Source organism: Corvus cornix, chromosome 11 (genome assembly GCF_000738735.6).
Source record: "Corvus cornix cornix isolate S_Up_H32 chromosome 11, ASM73873v5, whole genome shotgun sequence".
In the NCBI taxonomy this organism is placed as follows: domain Eukaryota; kingdom Metazoa; phylum Chordata; class Aves; order Passeriformes; family Corvidae; genus Corvus; species Corvus cornix.
Window position 1 is genome coordinate 1,891,834 of NC_046341.1, and position 19,793 is coordinate 1,911,626.

Here is a 19,793-nt window from a genome sequence, read left to right on the forward strand (position 1 = left end):
GTTCATTAATTCCACGGACAGTGATGCCAGAAAAACAAAATCTGAGTTCAGAGCAACTACCAGGACAGACAAGGCAAGGAGGGGGAAAAGTTACAACCAGCAAAAGTCTGCAGAAAAGCCAGGATTTGGTGCCTGAGCACCTCTGGCACCTTGGAGATTTCCCTGCTACCATTTCATGGCAGGTTTGTGCCGTTTTCTGCCTCGGTCCCAGGAAATTCCCAAATTCCTGCTTTGTGAACCTTTCACTTGGGATTGGGAGGGAAAAGCTGCAGCAGCACCAAACCTCACCTGCAAGGGGAACCCCAACATCTGCTCTGTGCACAGTAAATCGTGGCAAACAGCAGCCCAGCAGGGATTTCACAGGGAATTCTCAGCAGCCAGGCCCACATTCAGTTCCTTAGTGAGGATATATTTATTATTCAGCTGAAAACACCCAGTCACAGAAGCCCCACATTATTCCTGATTATCCACATTCCTGTGTCCCTTGGCAGGGTGAATTAGGCTTCAAAACATGCAGGAAAAAGCCTGGAAAATAATGGACAGGTGGGAAAACTCCAGGAGTCTCCTGGAGCAGCTGCCTGGAAGCTGCTGCTTTGTTCTGTGTTTCCCTGCCCCTCATCCCGGGACACGTTCCCTGCTCTCATCCCGCTCCCAGTGCCAAGAAAAACGGATCAGTTACAGCTCCCAGCCTTAAACCACGAGCAGGGTTTAGTTGAACTCGTTTAACTCATTCTCCTGGGCAGTTTGAGGGGCTCACAGCCCCCACAGCGCAGCCCCAGAGCTCCCCTCTGCTCCCCCCATCATGGGAGTGCTCCTCACCCCTCCAGTGCTTCAGCTGCTGACGAAGCTTTCAGTAATTAATGCAGAACAGAGCTAAAAATCCCTTAAATCCCTTTGCTCCTGTTTTTTAATCCACTGAAAAAGAACCATTTCCCAGCAAATACTTCTGGAGGAGCTGAGGGTTCCTGGGAATGTTCCTGGCAGCTCCTGGCTGGGGATGCTCAGGACACTGAAGTTCTTTTGCACCAAAATGCAGCTGAGTGAGTGAAGGAAAGCAAAATCCCAGCACTTCATCCTTTGTTTTAAAGGGAAGTTTAAAAGCACAGCTCAGAGCACAGCTAGTTAAAAAAAAATTCCACAAAAACTGGATGTTAAACTGATTTCCCACACGTGTGTGTACAGCCAACAGCCACTTAGGCAGGAGCAAGATTATCCCAAATCTGGTGTGCTGTGTGATAGTACAGACAGATAGATAACATGATTGAAATCCCAAAAGAGATAATTAATCATGGTTTTCTTCCCCATCTCACATAGCCCTGTGCATGCACAGACACGTGGACACACTAACTTACACAGGAGTAGATAATTCAAGGGGAAAATAATGTTGTGAGGTTTTAATTACAAATAAATTCAACTTAATCTACGTGCCACACTCAGAGAGACATAAAACCACCCAATATTAGTCCTATAAAGAGGTGCTCTTTGGGCAGCAATATTTCACAGAGGGGGGAAAAAACCCAATAAATACCGAAATGACGTCTCCAAAAAATCACCTGTCCAAGATTCCCTTCTGCAAAAGCACCTCTGATGCAGCCCTGAGCAAAGCACACTTCCAGGGCTTTATTTTTCTTGTTGAAATCCAAATACTGTGCATGGTCCAAAGCTGAGAGTGCTGGGGGCTCCTCTGAGCTCCAAACTCCGCTGAAGGCAGAGCCTCCATCCCGAGCAGAATCCAGGATGTCTCCCAATTATTCATATTCACCAGGAACCAAACAATTCCTCACACTCTGATTCCAATGGCCTGGCCCGAAGGCTTCTTGCAGGAAGATTTTTGTGCTCTGTTTCACATCTGAGATCAAACATGAGCAGTGCTGCTGCACCTGACCTGGGAATCCTGCTCACTTCCACGTTTGTGACTCCTCACCCAAGGAAAAGCGGCTTTTCCTCACCTCACGTTTGTGTGAGCACCTCAGAAAAACCTCCTCAGCAACGAGAACAAAAGCAGGTGGGGAAGATCTGCTTCTCCCAGGACAGCCATGCCATGAGAAATGAAAAAATGGGGGAAAAAAGAGCAACTGCTTCAAGGGCAGCAACAAATGCTGGGCTCCCAGGGGCTGAGGCGGACAAGAACAGCCCATACACTCTGTCATCAGTCGAGCTCCTTTGGCAAGAGGCCGAAGGAAGGAGAAAACAGAGGGAGAAAATATTCTGCAGGAATGATGAACCAAGCTGGGCCAAATGCTTTCTTTCTGTGCTTCAAATGTTTCCATCACGTTTTATCATTTTGCAAGTTCCTTATTTCAACAGCAAGGCCCCAGAGCAGGTTTGACTCTTTAAAACAGGCACTAAAAATGGGGGGTTATCCCAATGCTACATCAAAGACCAAGGAAAACGCTGCTTAAACTCAGTCCTGGTCCTACCTGCCCATCCTGACCCACGTGGACTTGGTGTATCTGCAGGTTTCCCTGGAAAAGGAGAGAATGGACAATCAGCACAAGTCTGGGGTTTCAAAAGCTGCAAAAAATCTGTTTCAATATGAAGGAAATCCATGAATTTAGGGGGTTCTGCTGAAGGTTCTTTAGGCAGCCAAGCTCCAACCAGCCTCAAAAGCAAGGAAGTCTCACACCCAGCACGTTTTGCTTTTGGATGTTACTGGAGAATGTATTTTTATGCAAAATTTTTCTGAGGTAAAGCTTTTGGTTTTCCTTCTCTATATAAACCTGCAAATTGAAATCCAACCCTTCCTAACCCAGAATTAGCAATGTAACACTTTTACAGGGTTGCAGAGCTGTTTAGTATTTGCTTTTTATTTTATCCTCATTCCATACTGAAAACCAGCACAGTTCTATTACAGGGATTGCATCTATTACAAAAAACCCCCCCAAACATTCTCAATAAAGTATTTTAAGCTACAAAGTCCAATGAGGAAATCTTTATGACATGAAGTTTTCATTCACATGCTCACAGATGTCTTTCCAAAAGTACACTTGGATTAAGGGAAGGCAGCTGCCCAAGCAGAGCCTTGCAGTGAAACAGCACATTTTGGAGGACAAAATCCCAATTTTTGTGCAGTTTCTCCTGCTGGCAGCTCCTCTCTCACTTGTGTACATTGTCATCAATTTAAAACCAGATGTTTTCATCTGTCAGGGACAAACACAGCCCTTGAAAGTCCCACAGACAAGAAGAGCCAAAGGATCCAGGGTGTGCTGGAACCTCAGGAGCCATTCCAACAATCTCGGCTGAATCATCAGTTTTTAAAGTGGTTCTTTACCCAAAAACTCCCCCAGTTTTATGGCAGCCCCACACATTAGAGCCAGGTTATTTTAATCCTTTCTTCTTTCTCTCAAGGCCTGACAGGCCCTTCAAAGGACAAGCCTTTAACTATAATATTTATAGAATTTTTATGATAATATTTATTCTCCAGTAGCTGCCTGTGTTAACAATATTCCTTCACAAAGTGGTTTTATGAGCTGTGATTTGGGTTCTTTGGACAGGGATTAAACTAACCCAGGCAGATCCACTTCCCAGAGAGGGAAAAACCTTGACAGGGAAATGGGACAGATGCAAATTGTTGCCTGTATTAATGTTAAACCTGATTTTTCTATTCCTTCTTCATTTAAACAAAGTGCACAAGAAATCCAAGAGCAGTTTTAGCAGTCGGGAGCATCCATATATTCCTCAATAACCAACAGCTGCAGCAAATACACAGGGAAATCCACCTAGATTTGGGAACTGGTTTGCCTGAGTCAAAATTGGAGGGTTTAGGATTGAATTTATCCATTTCCATTTATCCATATCCATTTATCCATCCAATTCCACTGAACTATTTTTCTGGAAAAAAATTAAGAAGTGCAAATACTGCAGTGCCAGCTGAGTTGGTCAGGAATGAAGGGTAAATCCCTTCTGGAATATTTCTTTATTAGATGGTGGCTGAAGGTTTCTCCAACTCCTGTTCAACCATTAAAGGCCCTGAGAGTTCTGACCACGTTTAGTTCATCAACATAAATAGAATAATTCCATTTTCAAGGCAGTGCAAGCACCTGAACTGGTTTCCTATTGTACTCTGTAAGTACTAAATTTCCAAAGATCATCAGCCTTATGGAACAATTAACACACACTGAGATGTCTTGGCTGGTGAGGGAGAGAAAAAGAAATCAAAATGCTAAAAATAAAAGAAATAAAAAATAATAATATTAACAAAGAACCCCCCAAAAAACCCCAGAGACAGAAGTAGCAGGTTCTAAACCACGTTTTATCCTGGTTCCAGCACATTTTCTCATTTTCACTCAGCTCTCAGGGGTCCAGTTCCACAATGAGACCCCCCAGGCTTTGCTCACCTCGCTGTCCTGCGTGATCTGGACCTGCTCTCCCTGGGGCACCTGGGCTATGTGGAGATGGCCCTGTGGGATCCACAACAAAAGAAAACACCAAGGAGCATCAGAGGAAAATCACGACTCGAGGAAGCAGCTCCTGCCTTGGAGTCAGCAGAGTTTCATGGAGAGAAGCAAAATGTGCAAGGAAACCATTGAAGGGAGCTTTAAAAAGCAAAGTGCACCTGTACTGCCCCAGCTTTGGATGGAAATAAAAGCAGAGGGACTTGGAGCAAAGAATGGTTCATTTCCACTTAAGGGGAAGGAAAACAGGCACGGTAATAATAAATAACTTTGAAGAAGTGCAATTTTCTATTGCCTTTTTGACTGATACACAAAGCCCAGGGCTGACTCTCTTTGTAGACTGAAACTTTAATTCAATTCAAAGACCTGGAAAACTCAGTTTTAAAACAGACACAGCGACACTAATACCACCCAGAGGGAGATTTCCAAAGGTATCTCATTATCCACCTATTTTTGCTCATTCACACAGCTCTGGTGGAGCACAGACCACGCCAAGGGCTCTCAGCTGCTGGCATTTGGCAGGAAATCATTAATTTGAACTATTCCCCTGATTTATTTTGGTGATAATCTGCCCTGATGGTTTCAATCCTGTAATATTTGGTATTGCTGCCCATTGCCACCACTCCAGCCTGGTCCATTTGTTCCCAGCATGGAGAAGAGTGGCTGGAATTCCTTGTGCATCCTGCCCAGCCCAGCCACTGTGATTTACCTGAGGGGAGATTGGATTCTAAATAACCTCCTCGAGGTTTTATAAAGCTTTGTGTTCATTTTAATATGCCTGCATGAGATTAAAGATAATCATTTGGAATTCTGTCAAAGGCCCCTCTGATTTTATAACACAAGAACAATTGCCTGTGATTTTCAAAGACACACTGATCCCTCTATTTCCAACAGTTTCATTTCCTCTGGAAGGAAACTGGCTATTTATAGGGAGAAAAACCACACTGAAAGTGTCCCTCTGACAATAGGGGCTGGATAGAAAATTATAGCACTGCCCAGCCCAGGGGGAGATTGAAATCACTTTGCCTTCTTCACACCAAACTCTCAGGGCTCCCAGGAAAAAGATGGAATGTTTAGAAGATCCATTTCTAGTGGGTTTTTTCCCTGGAGTCCACGATTTGAAGGATAATTAGTGTGTCCAGATCTTTTAATGAGGCAAAATTTTATCACTTCCATCTATAAACAAACCATTTGTTCTATTAAAGTCATATATGTCTTATAATTTTCCTTTCTATCTTGTCTTTCAAGACTTGGAAATACTTTCCAGCCATCAATTACATCTCACCCACAGATCCAGAAGAAAATACACTTTTAAAATCTACATGGAATTCAAAAGACAAAGAAATTCCCAGGGTAATATTGAAAAGTTATGGCAAAAGCCAAGTGGAAAAGGAAGATTTCCACCCAGTTCCTGCAGAATGGGAATTATTTCACTGAGGACACCTTTTAAAAATAATTTGAATTTCAAACAATCCTTGTAGTGCCCTGTGGGACACAAGAATTAAAGTGAAGGTGTTTTTTTCAGGGTACACCAAAGCCACACATAAAAATCATCAGGCCTGAGTTGTGGTGGGAGTGTCAGGCTTAAAAAATGTCAATATTTAGAACTTTCACTGATAGACACGGAGCTAAACGAACACACATGGGAAGGACTCAGCTCCCAGATGTTCAAAAGTGCCTGAGAATGCAGTTTTACAGAAAAACAAATAAATAAATGTGATTTTGCTGTAGAAGTCACCCCAGAACTCCCTCGGAGTGTAAATCATATAGTGAGTAAACACAGCCAGGAGAAGATTGATAATTCTCTACATAATAATCAAAGTGCATTAATTTGCACTGATTGTGTGAGGAAATCCTGCATGGAATTTTTTTTCAAATAACTCGAATTTGGGTTTTTTCCCATAAGCCTCCAGTGTTTATTTTCTGGAAACCTGAAGTGATGGCAGGTTCTGATTTAAAAATCAAACATTACACTGCAGCTGAAGCAAAGTTGTGGCTGATTGGGAGGGAGAAATTTAGGAAAAGTTGAGGACATACTACTTGGACTTGTCCATCCTCTCCAATCTGGTGGATCTGGACCTGCTGAGCGTTGGCCAGGGCATAGTGCAGGGCCTGGGGCTGGTTCTGCTGCATCTCACTGGAAGCTGACACCGAGCTCTGGGATCCCTCTGGAAAAAAGAGACCAAAATCCAGCTGTATTTTCTGTGCATATCCCAAACTGTTCCTAAAACCCATGGGAAACAAATGCAGTCAGTGGATGCAGGTCAGTGGATTTATCCATTAATATCCCTGTGCATAGTGGATATTTGCTTCAAATCCCACAGAATTCCAAAGGCTGGGACAGGTCCTGTTTAAAAAAAGCCCTTTTTGCATCTAAATCACAGGTTCTGCAGCTGTAGAAGTCACATCAGAACAAAACCACAGAGGTTTCCTAAGGAATTCAATGGTTTTTTGTTCACCCGAGAGGCTGAGAACAATTTCTGCCACCACCACCCCAAGGACACCTTTAAAAACCCACCCTGCCTATCCTGACAAATGAAATTATCAGATAAATTAAGGGAAAATCCCAATTGTTTTCCAAGATCCATCCCCTATAATTCATATTGACACACATGACGTCTGGAATTGTATTTTTAAACCTCAAAATGACAGGTGGATTTCTTGACTTATTGATTTTAAACACACCTCCCACTGCAGAGTGGAAATGCCCCATAAAAGGGAATGTTAAACATTAAAAAAATGAGAGTTATCTTCATGTAACAGGGACAAAAACCACCAGGAAATCCTCAGTGGGATTTCCAGAGGGTAAAAACTTGCATTGGACACATCACAGATCCATTTTGAGGTTTTCCAGCCGCAGGGAAAGGATTCTTCTAAACCAAAGAGGCAAAAGGCAAGTAAAAAGGACAGAAATCATTATTTTTTAATATCTCTACTTAATACTCCAAGATTTATTCTGAAAACACACTGTTAGTTCTGCAGGAATGAGTTTTAATCCACTCAAATATTTTAATGGGAATGTTCTTTAATAAAATCAGCCATTTAAGGGGTTTTTTTTTTCCTCCTCTCTGCAAATGTTTGGGCAAGGAGATAATTTTGAGGTTTAGGTCTGAGCATGGGAACTGGGAACTCCAAACCACCAAGTTAATATTTATTTATTTGTTGAAAAGTTGACTTGTTTAACAATTCAGGCAGCTCTGGTTCTCTTAACAAGCTGGAACACAGAATTCCAGGCACAAACTTCCACAGGAACTGAGGGAAACACAACAAATCCATGATTTTGCTGCCTGTTGGACTCACACCTTTAATCCCTCACATCTGAGCAGGTAACTGCACTGTTTGTAATTCCTTAAATGCAGCCTTGCTTGCTCCCTGTGCAATTCCAGCTTTTCCTGCACTGAATTTAATGCACAGAATTCCAGGTGGCATTGAGAAATCCCAACTGGCTGAAAAGTGCTGAACCTTGTATAAAAATTGCCCCATCAACCAAATAAAACTGGGATTTTTTCCAATTGGGATACCAGTGGCTTTGTCATGGTCGCTGGAAGGAATGGCTATCCCAAAAAAATCCTTACCTGAGTCTCTGTCTTTCACTTTCTCTCCCATTTCCATTACTTTATTCCTAATATTTGATGCAATTAATTTCTCTATTTTTTAATTTACAAACAGCATTTTGTTGGGATGACTGAGAAAATCCACTGCTACTCATCTGCTAGTTCAGGGCTCCCAATAGGATTCCCTCAGGATTTTAAGGGACAAATTCCCTCAGGATTTTAAGGGACAAATTCCCTCAGGATTCCAAGGGACAAATTCCCCCAGGATTTTAAGGGACAAATTCCCTCAGGATTTGATCTTTCCATCTTATTTCCCAGTCTCTCCCTATGGAAGTCAACTGAGCTGAGTTACAACTCGCCCTCAGTCAAACCACAGTGTGCAAATACCGAATCCTTCATTTATAATATTTATTTTCTGATTAAGTTATGCAATAAAAGATCATCAAAGAAATAAAACCCGCAGCAGGTAAATATATATTTATATGGGTTTATGATATGCACATATTGAAATACGTTTTTAACTGTAAGGCCCCAAAGTCTTGATTTTTAAGTCATTTTTGGCTTCAGAGGACAGAAATTATTGTGCTTTTTGGAGGTGCAAGAGGAGCCACAGCCTGGATGGAATAATATGGACCTCTCCTGTGGTAACCTATAAATTGATTTAATTTTGGCTTCACTGCAACAACCAAAATTGGGTTTTTTCTTTATTTTCTGGAAATTTCTGTAGGTTTTTTTTCTTCTTAGGAAGGAAGAAGAGAGAGGATTCAGCCACATCTAAAAACAACACATCCTTTATGAGTCTTGTTTTTCTCTTCATCTCCAAGCAGACAAAGGGAGTATTTATCCATCTTTATAAACATTCCCCACTACAAACAAACACAACCATGAGGAGCACACACAGCTTGGGGAGAGGAGCTGTCAGCAGTGATAAATCCCTGGAAACCATCGAGCCTCACATTTCCAGTCTGGAGTCTTGGAGAATCCCTGGCAGGAGGAGCCACAGCTGAACTCCTGCTCAGAAATTTTCCAAGTTGGACACGAACCCAACAGCCCGTGCAGTGCCACGTTATCCATGGCATTCCCAAAGAGCCTTCAAGGATAGGTGGCTTCAACTCTCCGTTAAAATCACTTTTTAAGGCAAAACCTTTGGCATTTTCTAATCTGTCCCTACTCCGCTGCCTATTTATCAGTTGAGCATTTTCATTTTCACAGAATCATGGAATGGTTAAGGGTGGAAAAGACCTTTAAGATCATCAAGTCCAACTCCACCACCAAGGTCACCACCGACCACATCCCCTAGTGCCACATCCATGGGATTTTTGGACACTTCCAGGGATGGAGACTCCACCCCTGGCCCGGGCAGCCCATTCCAATGCTGGACAACCCCTTCCAAGAAGGAATTTTTCTTGATATCCAACCCAAGCTTCCCCTGGTGCAACTTTAAGGACATTTGCTCTCATCCTGTCGCTTGTTCCCCGGGAGAAGGGACAGATTCCACAGCAGGAGGGATTCATGCTTAGGAATTCTGGAATTCAAAATCATTTTCCTGGCACCCAGAGCTCCACCCTCACACCTCTCTCACAACCAGGGATGCATCTCCTTGGTATAGTCCCAGCAAGGGAAGGTTAATGGATGGATTAACCATCCTCGAACCCAAAAAAGCAGGAAAAACATTCCAGGACAATGGAAATAAACCTGTGAGCTGCAAACCATCACCTGCCTCTGCCTCAGCCCCCAGCTGTGTGGAACAGCTCTGAGGATTTGGCTGTACATCCCATTTTTAATGTGACACCTCAGCACAGGCCTAAACCCACACAAAAATCCCAGAGTCAGGGAACTAATTAGAAATTCCAATATGGAAAATGGTGATAACAGCTTGAACAATCTGAAGAGAAACGAAAAGGAAGGAAGAAGGCACTTTTCAATTAATCCTCCTCCCAGACCCCTCATTTCCTACGGCCTTCCCTGCACAGACTCCAACCCTTTCCAAAGGAATATCCAGTGAAATTTTCATGGCAGCCATGTGGGTGTCTCTGGTTGGGAAAAAACATGAGAAAAACACACCTTAGGTATGGAAATGTTGGCTCCAAGAGCAGAGCAAACCATGGCAATCAACACATCCTTTCCAAACAAAAGGCAATGGATTCAAGCAAAGAGCCAGGGAAAATCAGGAAAACCAACTTCTGCCTAGATTTAACAGTCAATTAAATATAGAAAAATCTTAATTAATATCTCTGGGGGTGAAGGATAAAGAAAATCCATTGTGTTTTCCCACCAGGCTCCCCAGACATGATTTTCCCTGCAGGCTGATCCCCCTTGAACACCAAATTCCAAGCCCAAAGCCTTGGACGGTCTGTGGGCTCAGCCTCCTGCTCTGCTGTCACTTCCAGAGTTAATTTTTCCACGTGATAAAACGAGCAGAGGGAATCTGTTGTCACTTTTAACCACACTCCAATCAAAGCCATGTGCTCCAGGAACTGTTAATCCCAACAAGCAGGAAAAGCCTCAAAGCTTTGACATTTCCAACAAGTGCAGAGGAGTGAATTTGAACAACAATCCTGCTGTGATGCAAATAATTCCGAATTATTTACGCTGTGGGCAATAATTCATAAAAAAATTAAAAATCCCAAATAAATGAGGTTGGAAGTGGCCTCTGGAGATTATTTTATCCTAATCCAATGTCCTTCCTCAAACCATGGGCAACCAGAAGTGATGCTTTTGGGCTGCATCCAGGTGGATTTTGATGTCTCCAGGGATGGTGACAACATGTTACTGGGTTCAGTCATCCTCAAAATTCCTCAGAGCCAGGGAAACCAAAGTCAGGGCACGGCTGAGTGATTTCAGGCTGCCATATTTATATCTTTTTTAATTAGGTAAATTAATTGCTTCTAAAACCAGCTCTGAAATCCCAGTCCTCCCATTGATAGGGAAGGGTTTCCAACACTGCAGTGACCAGGATTTGGGAATATCTCAGGAAGTGTTCCAGGTTGGATGGGGCTTGGAGGACACTGGGATGGTGGAAGGCATCCCTGGAATGGGATGAGCTTTAAGGTCCTTCCCACCCAAACCAATCTGGGATTCCATGATTCTTGGAATAGGAGCCTGAGGAGAGCCAAAGTCAGAGCAGCTGGGACCAGCTCAGAGAATGTTATGGAAGAAACTCCAGTGCTGTATCCCCACATCCTTCCCAGGAAAACCTGATCCAGGTTTTCTGCTGCAGACAGCAGCGACCACGGCCCAGGAGCACCTGGAATCTGAACTGGGAGCTGGGACAGTGGCAAAGGCAGCTTCTCAAGCAGCTGAATTTCCAGGCTCACCTTAAATTGCCCCCTGAACCTGCCCTAAAACCCAGCTGGTGTCACCCTGCCCAACGCCCCGTGGGACAGCCCTGCTGCCACAGCTCGGCCACGCAGAGCTGCTTCCCTGCAGAGCTGGGCAGTGCCACGGCGAGCTGGCAGCAGGAATTCTGCTCCTCTGCTGCACAGGATAATCAGCAACAGATGCCTGGGGATGGTGATGCTGTAATTCCACCGAGGGCTTCCAGGGATGTCCAACCACAGAGGCAGAGTCTGAGCGGTTTGTGAAGTTACCTGAGCATGGAGGTGGAATTACAGCCCTGGCAGGCCGCAGTTAAAACTGTGGGAATCCACATTTTCCTTCTCTTTCTTTTCCCTAAATACTCATGCAGCCTCCCAACCTGCTCTCCTGTTTCTCCTCATCCCCCCTCCTCTCTCTCCAGGTGAAATCCCACTCCTGGTGGGTTTGGGGATGAAAAGGAGCTTCTCAAAGCGCCCCTGACTCTGCAGAGTGCTCAGATTTTATAAAGTCTGTGTTTTTCACAGCACTGAATTCCTCCCCCACCTTTCCAGCCTCCCAAAAAACGGTGCCAAAGCCACTCTGAGTAAGAGCAATATTTTAAAGAGAATTAACAACGGCCTCTGGATCCACGGGAACAGTTCCCAGGACATTACCAAAGGCAGCTTTTAATATTCCTGCCTGGACTCTGCTCCTGCTGCACAGCCCAGACAGCCCTGCCAGGGACAGGCCAAGGTGCCTCGGCTGAGCTGGGACAAAGCCACCTCCACAGGGACAGGCAGCCACCTCCCTGCTACCATGGGATGGCTGGGATGAGCAGGTGCCATAAAAACTCCTGGGAAATCCTGGCATTGATGGAGCAGGGGCAGCCAGCTCCACTCTGGTTAAATGAGGCAGCCTGGACACCCCCCAAAATTCCAAGGTGGCTCCTGCAGAATCCCCTGAGTGTCTGTCCCTCCCTGCTCCCACAGCACTGCTGAAATCCCAAAGGTTTGGGATGGTTTGGGCTGGCAAGGAATTAAAGCTCATCCCATGCCATGGGCAGGGACACCTTGCACAGCCCAGGCTCCTCAGGAGGGAATTCAGGAGTCTCTGTGCCCAGGGAACATTTTACTCACAAATCAGTTTAGTGGAACTGAGGGGGAAAATGGGGAAAATCTGAAGCTCTGTAGTTTCCTCTAAATTACAAATGAGCCCAGAGTCCTGAAACCCTGAAATTTGCAGGCTCTGACAGAGCCAAGTGGAGAACTGGATCGCTTGTGGCATCATTTTTTAAAATAAAATTGATTTTTTTTTCAATGCTTTAATTTTTTTTATAGGAACAATTCGAAATAAAGGAGAGAACACACAGGAGGAAAACACTGGAACCCAAAATCTGATCCAAAAGTGGAACTGAGGGGAAAAATCTCAGCTTAACCACAAGAAACCCACCCAAACTTATGATCCTACAGCCTGCAGGAGACAGGAACCCACTGACTCTGGGTTTTACATCTCTACACAGGTGTCTCCCAACCTCCAAAACAGATTAAAGCTGAATAATTTGAATAATAAATCTCAACACCACTCGAGGAGTACAGGCTAATGAGCACAGGCTGTAACATCCACTTACTGCTGCCTTCTTATCCTGAAATACTGATTGCTAAAAGACCGAAAGTAAAAAGCCCATCAACATAGAGGGCTTATGGTTATCATTACATTGATTAGTTGTTTTAATTCGAGAATTTTGGATGCGATTCCCTGTTCCAGCACATAAAATTTTCCATTGAAAGCAGATTTTGTCATTCTTTGCATGAGCTACAGTGGTTAGTGTTAACATGCAACCAAAAATTTTATGCAGGCAAATAAACTGACTTCCTTTTCTTTGGGCTGCCTTCCAAAGCCCTGGTTTTAATATATAATGTACAAATGTCCCAGAACACTGCTTTATATTAAAAGCATGAGCCAGAAATGTCCTCAGAGAACACTCCTGAGGTCAGGGTTTTTCAGTTGTTGTTATTATTCAGGCCTCCATACCTAGATGGAAATATGGAATCACCTACAGCACATTTCACGTCTGCAGAGGAAAACACTTCAGGAACAGCATTTAGCACGTCCCACTGAATGGTGTGAACACACTGGGAAGGATTTAGTCACTTGATTCCTCTTAGGAACAACAATTTCAGGGATATTTGGAATTTCTACTCAAAGAACCGAGCGTATTTGTAAAAATACAAAGAAAGCTGCAGGAGCTGGTTCCATGGGGGTGAACAGAAAGTAGGGTTTGGGGGGATGCTGGGATGGAATTCTTGGCTGGGAGGGTGCTGAGGCCCTGGCACAGGGTGCTCAGAGAAGCTGTGGCTGCCCCTGGATCCCTGGCAGTGTCCAAGGCCAGGCTGGAATAACCTGGGATAGTGGGAGCTGTCCCTGCCCACTGGATGAGCTTTGAGGCCCCTTCCCACCCAAACCATTCCAGGATTCCCCATTCTCAGCACCTCAGCAAAGGCAGGCATCCAAATTAGCATTCAGGCCCCCTGGAAACCAACTGGGATTCATTGTTTGGGGGGAAAGGTTTGGTTTTTACCTGAGCCACTGTAGGAGGAGGATGAAGGTGTTCTCCTGGAGAAGCTTTTCACAGCCAGGCTCTGCCCTCGCTGCTTCCTCCTCCAGGCTGTCCTGCACTTGGAGTCGATGCTCTGCTTGATGCGGTACCAGTCCGACTCTGTGATGCCAAATTTGTAAAACAGGTGGCCTGGAATTATGGAAAAAAGGGATAAAAATCAGCACAGACCTGGATTTTCCAGAAAACATGGACAGGATACAGCCAGTCCCACACACGAGGTCACCAGCAGCTCTGAGCAGGCTCTGTGCCTGTGCAAAGACCCCCCCAAAGCTGTGAAGTGATGTGAATTCAACAAAATTTACTCCTAAAACTCAGTAATCATTCATCTGCACAATTCTGGATGTAAAAAATGCCAGCAGTCCATGGAATTTTATCACCTGCACTGGGATCCGTGGAAGCTGCGCTGTTACAGCCAAGCTGTGCCAAAGCAACAGGAGGATCCAGCACTCCAGAGCCAAAGCTGGGTGAAGGATTATTTCTCACTGATAGTGCCCCACAACAAGTCTGATTGTAGGAGTACAAAACTGCCTCCTATTGAAGTAGGAAACTGCATAAAATGCCCTATAAAGGGAAAAAACATCAACTCTTTTAAAGCTCAGTTCAAAATTGACCCGAATCCAGTAAAAACACAACACAAAATGAGGATCCTCTGCAAAGTCACTCCCAGAACTGAGGCACTTTAAGAGCCACAGGATGCCCTTTGCAGCCCTCGGTGCTAAGTTGCCAAAGTGTTCCATAAACACGGCGAGGACTGGCTTTAAAACTGGGAATTTAACTGGGAATGTTGTGCACTGTCAGCTGCTCTGAGGGCCTTGAATTATTCCACACTTTCACCATTTCATCATGAACTTCTGAGGGGTTTGGATTTTCCTAAGGCACCAACACTTGAGAGCAAACACCTCCTAATCCTCATGGCTGCAGAATTAAAAAAAAACCTGAAAAATCCATGATTTGCCCATCTGAAAAAGAGGGAGAGGGATTTTTTATATGGACAGGACAAGGGGGAATGGTTTTAAACTGACAGGGGATGAGTTAGGTGGGATATTGGGAAGGAATTGTTCCCTTTGAGGGTGGGGAGGCCCTGGCACAGATTCCCAGAGAAGCTGTGGCTGCCCCTGGCAATGTCCAAGGACAGGTTGGAGCACCCTGGAATGATGGAAGGTGTCCCTGCCCATGGCAGGGGTGGAATTAAATGAACTTTAAGGTCCTTCCCACCCAAACCATCTTAGGATTCTCTGATTCTATGAGGTTTAACCCCCCTAAATCCAAACAGAACTCTCTGAACATTTAACAGTCCCTAAACCTTCAGTACTTCTAAATTCAGATGTGCAGCACTGAATGTGCCAAGGCTGCCTTGGATGCTTTTACTCTACAGGACAAAGCTTAAAGAATCTCTAAAATTCTCATTTTCCTTTCTCTACCCTGCAAAGTAAAAGAATCTTTTCCACTTTTCCACTTACTGGGCTTTCCATCTCACTCTCAGATGGGCTCCTAATCCTGTGAAGGACTTGCTTAAGCTGTTGTATACAGAATCTAAAGAACAGGATATGGGCTGCTCCTGCAAGACAAATGGTTTCAAGCCTGGAGCCACAAAATTCCAGGTTTGCACAACCTAAAAGCTCTGTAGTTTCCTCTAAATTACAAATGAGCCCAGAGTCCTGAAAGTCTGAAATTTGCAGGCTTTAACAGAGCCAAGTGGAGAACTGGATCTCTTGTGGCATCCTTTTTTAAAATAAAATTAATTTTTTCAATGCTTTCAGAGCAATTTGAAATAAAGGAGAGAGCGCACAGGAGGAAGGCACTGGAACCCAAAAATCTAATCCAAAAGTGCTTTAAAAACCTCAAGACTTCTCACTTTTAAGCGACAGCAAGAACTCAGAGAACTTTACAACCCTGTGTGGTGTCTCCAAAATGGGGAAGGAGGGAAATGGGCTGAAATTCCCATGTGCTGCCGTGCAGGAGTTTCCTTTCCACAGGTGCCAGCATTTCACCCCTGAGCCCACCCTGCTCAGCCTCAGCCTCTCCCAGGGTGCGTTCCCAGAGGAGGAAATGCCCAGCAGTGTTTGCAGAGCTGTGTTTGAGCTCCTGCCCCACCCTCAGGAGCTACACAGGCACCTGGGAGTCCCTCAGAAAACACCAGCACGGGCTCTGAGGGGGCCTTTGGAGAAAAAAGCCCGAATTTCACTCCTAACTGCATTTTCATGGCTTTCGTGGTGTGTGCTGCCCTGGTCAGGGGCTGGACTGCAGGCAGGGAAAATCCCAGGGAAAAGCTGCCTGGCTGGGAATTTTAACTATTCCAGTGTAATCCATGGGATATTCCAGGATGCTGCTTGATTCAAAGAGAAATCAAAGCGATATCGATTATTCAGGACAGGAGGCTCAGGTGCAGTGTGAGGAACAGGCCGAGCACCAGAGTGGGACACAGAACATCCCCAAAAGTGCTTTATTGAGGGAAGGCAGGAAAAAACCCTCTGCAAACTGCCCGAGGGCAGGGATGGATGGGATATTGGGAAGGAATCCTTCCCTGGGAGGGTGGGCAGGCCCTGGCACAGGGTGCCCAGAGCAGCTGTGGCTGCCCCTGGATCCCTGGCAGTGCCCAAGGCTGGGTTGGAATAACCTGGGATAGTGGAAGGTGTCCCTGCCTGTGGCAGAGACTGGGATTGGATAAATTTTCAATCCCTGCATCCCAAACCATTCCACGATTCTCCCTCCTGATCCAACTGATCATTTAATCAGTGTGATAAGGAATGGCCAGAAGATGCTGGCAGAGACACCTCCATGGAGAGAACACAGCTCCAGAGGAAACCATGGAAAACAGACAACAACCTAACCAGGGCAGGGGCAGACAGGAAGATTTTGGCTGCAGAGCCCTAAAACATCAGGCACAGATTTACCAAACCAGGCATCCTCATTTCTTTCCCTTAATTCATGAAATTCCCAGTTGCTGTCAGAGGTGTCAAACTGCTTTTTACCACAACTGCAGACCCAGCCACGTGCAAATCAGGCCTGAAAAATTAACCCTAAAGCACAAAGATAATTGATAGAAAAGTGAAATTAACTTCAGGTGTAAAATCACTGCAGCTGCTATCACAAGCTAAAATGTTGTTTCACAACCAGCTCCTCAGCAAGACATTTCCTACCAGGAAAAATCTCAGCCTAACGGCAGTGGAGGAGTTTTCAAGCAGATAAAAAGTTCCCAGTGCCATTAAAAAGATGATTTACCTGCAGCAGAGAGAGAAATCCCCCAAACATGTGCACACAATAGCAGAGAAGTGGAGCGTGCTGACTCTGTTCCCTGTCCACACACGATTCCAGGCAGGAGAGCTCCCAGCTGCCTCATTCCCAGCATGTCAGACACCAAACACGCTCAGAAAAGCAGGATATTGGAAATGAGACCTTTCACTTAGGGAAGGCCATAGGAGAAAAGACAGGAATGCTTCAGGGAGAAGGGATTTGACTTTTTTTGGACCATTTACTCTCCAAAGCAGCATCAAATATGGACATTTTACAGCGCAGAGCGTCCACGAGCCCCAGAACAACACATAAAAAATCCAGTCAGGAATAGAAATCAGCACTTGGACAAAAAGACAGTATTTTGGAAGATAAAAGAAGAATAAAAGCACAAGATTTAGATGATTTAAGACTGGCTGAGTGTGTTTTTAGGGATCTTTTCATCGATGGTGTCTCTTAAAAAAAAAAAAAGCGTCCTTGTTTTTAAACACTAAAGGCCCCAAATTTGCTTTTTTGGGGGAAGAGCCTCATTTCCTAAACAAAGCTTTCCGTGAAAAACACACCAGAGACTTAAAAATAATTCAGTGATTTAATAAATGGCAGGAGTTTGGGTGATTTCTACAGACCAGAGAGATCCTGGCTGCAGCTTGAGAGACAAAAAGGGCTGCAAAGAGAATTCAGGGAGACACAGGGGGAGAAAAGGGGGAAATCAAGGATCAACATTCCAATCTTAGCAAGGAAAAGCTCAGGAAGAAGGAAAAAAATCAGGGAAATTCAAGTCAGCTTTAAAAGCCAACAGGTGCAGCATGCTGAGCAGTGCCTTCCACTGCCTGGATGAGAGAAACAGGGAGAGATTTGGGGGAGTTCAATTAAAATTAAAAAAGCAACACAACCAGTTCTGAAATAAATCTTTCAGTGGTTGTTAAAGGAAATAAAAAACCTTGGAAATGCAAAGGAAAAAAAAAGATTTGGTTTGGTGCAAACACAGAGATTGTGTCGGAAATGATTCAACACTCCCAAATTTTTGGAGGATCTGATGTAAAAAATAAGGAGAGAAAGGGTTGGGGTTTTCTAAAAACCAGGATTAATTATAAACTAAGGAAATCCCAGGAAAACAACGTCCCTGAGGAAGTAATCCTCTCTTTCTTAAAGGTCAGAAGTCAGGGAGCAGACAAAACAATCCCCACAAAACATGAAACTGTAAAGAAATCCAATTAAGAACAAATTGAGGAGGAGGAGAAGACATCTGTGAGATCAAAACCAGACATGAAATATCCATCCTGATCCCGCACTCAGAACCAGCTCCCAAAAAACAAACTCCACGTCAGGAGTTCCATGTGCACACTCCGAGTTTGTGCTGCTTCCCAGTCTCCACAAATCCCAGATTTCCTTAGAAAATTAAAAGGTAAATCAGTATTTTCATGGACTTGGCAGAGTTAGGCTGAGGTGGCCCAGAAATTCCTGCTGGTTTTGGTGCATTTGGAAAGATTTGGGAAAGTGCAGCACAGAATCCGACAGCCACGTGTATAAAATAAAGATTTATTTATATTAAATACAGAATCCAAGCAGATTTGGGTCACTGCTCCTTCATTTTCCAATTCCCTCTAACTTTTAAAATCTAAAGAAAAGCAACAGGATGGTGAATTAATCATTTAAATGTGATGGACAGAATCCTTTTAAATTGACAGGAATATGATGGATACCACCAGAAACAAAGGCTTCAGCTCCTGCCTGCTTGGAGAGGAGAAGGGGCTGGTTTTTGGGGGTTTTGGCTCCCAAAATTCATTTTTTCTCAGCAGGGTCATACATTTGGAGTCGTTTTGATTAAACCAAGAGCACATGACAGCAAAATCTGCTGCTCTGAACACTGGGGGAGCAGAGGAAAAACTGAAGCACCTCTGGAATTCCTCCTTGAGCCTTCAGGCTTTGATTCTCCAAACCTCATCCAGGGCTTGCCCTGCCCATATTGAAATCATTGGAAAACAGGAATTGTTTACTCGTGTCACAGCTGGGGGGGATGATCTCCACAGCTGGGAGGCACTTCCCCCTTGGAAATTCGGGATGTTTCGGGTTTGGGATGCAGGAGGGGAGGGCTCATGGAAAACTCAGGGATGGCAGAGCCTTGGAGGCTCCTCCAATGTCACACGCCTGGAAATCCACCCTGTCAACAAAAATCACTTTCCATGACATTGCTCTCACCCACCACGTCCAGAAAGAGACGGGAGGAGCTGTTGGGAACTTGGAGAGAGGGAGGAGGAAAAGCAAATTCAGCTACCAAGTCGTTACTCTGTTCATTAATATTTATTTAGAATATTTGTCTGAGTTTTTCATCTTTAACAAGTCATAGATTCAGAGGAGATGGGAAAGTTTTAATTATTTTAAATGCCTTTGTTCTTCGAATTAAAAGAACCCTACCAGAACTTGCAAAAATAAAAAATTCAAGTTAATTAGGACCTAGAATTTCCAAATTCCACCAAGGAATCCTGTTCCAGAGCAGGAGAGCTCCTACACTCACTCACACCTCAGCACCTCTCTGGAAACGCAGCCAGGCTATTTTTACCTATTTTACAACAAGCAGAACCCGTTTTATTCCGATTTATGGAAGGAGCCATCAGCATTCAAATATTGCCATCTAGTGGGGTGTCAGATTCCCAGTCTGGGAGGCTGCGAGTCGAATGGGAAGAAATCCCCCCAGCATGG

General features: G+C 44.4%; 1 protein-coding gene across 2 annotated transcripts in view; it reads right to left on the reverse strand.

The window, feature by feature from the left end:
- Positions 1-19,793, reverse strand: part of LOC104691848 (BTG3 associated nuclear protein) — a 114,959-nt gene that overhangs the window by 50,841 nt on the left and 44,325 nt on the right. The window contains exons 8-11 of one of the 2 annotated variants that reach the window (XM_039558453.1): positions 13,824-13,991; positions 6,432-6,562; positions 4,338-4,400; positions 2,421-2,465 (exon numbers count right to left, since the gene is read on the reverse strand). In XM_039558453.1, coding sequence (XP_039414387.1) covers positions 2,421-2,465; positions 4,338-4,400; positions 6,432-6,562; positions 13,824-13,991 — 407 coding nt within the window. Of the gene's footprint in view, positions 1-2,420; positions 2,466-4,337; positions 4,410-6,431; positions 6,563-13,823; positions 13,992-19,793 lie in introns of both variants that reach the window. The other variant, XM_039558452.1, reaches the window with a different exon arrangement.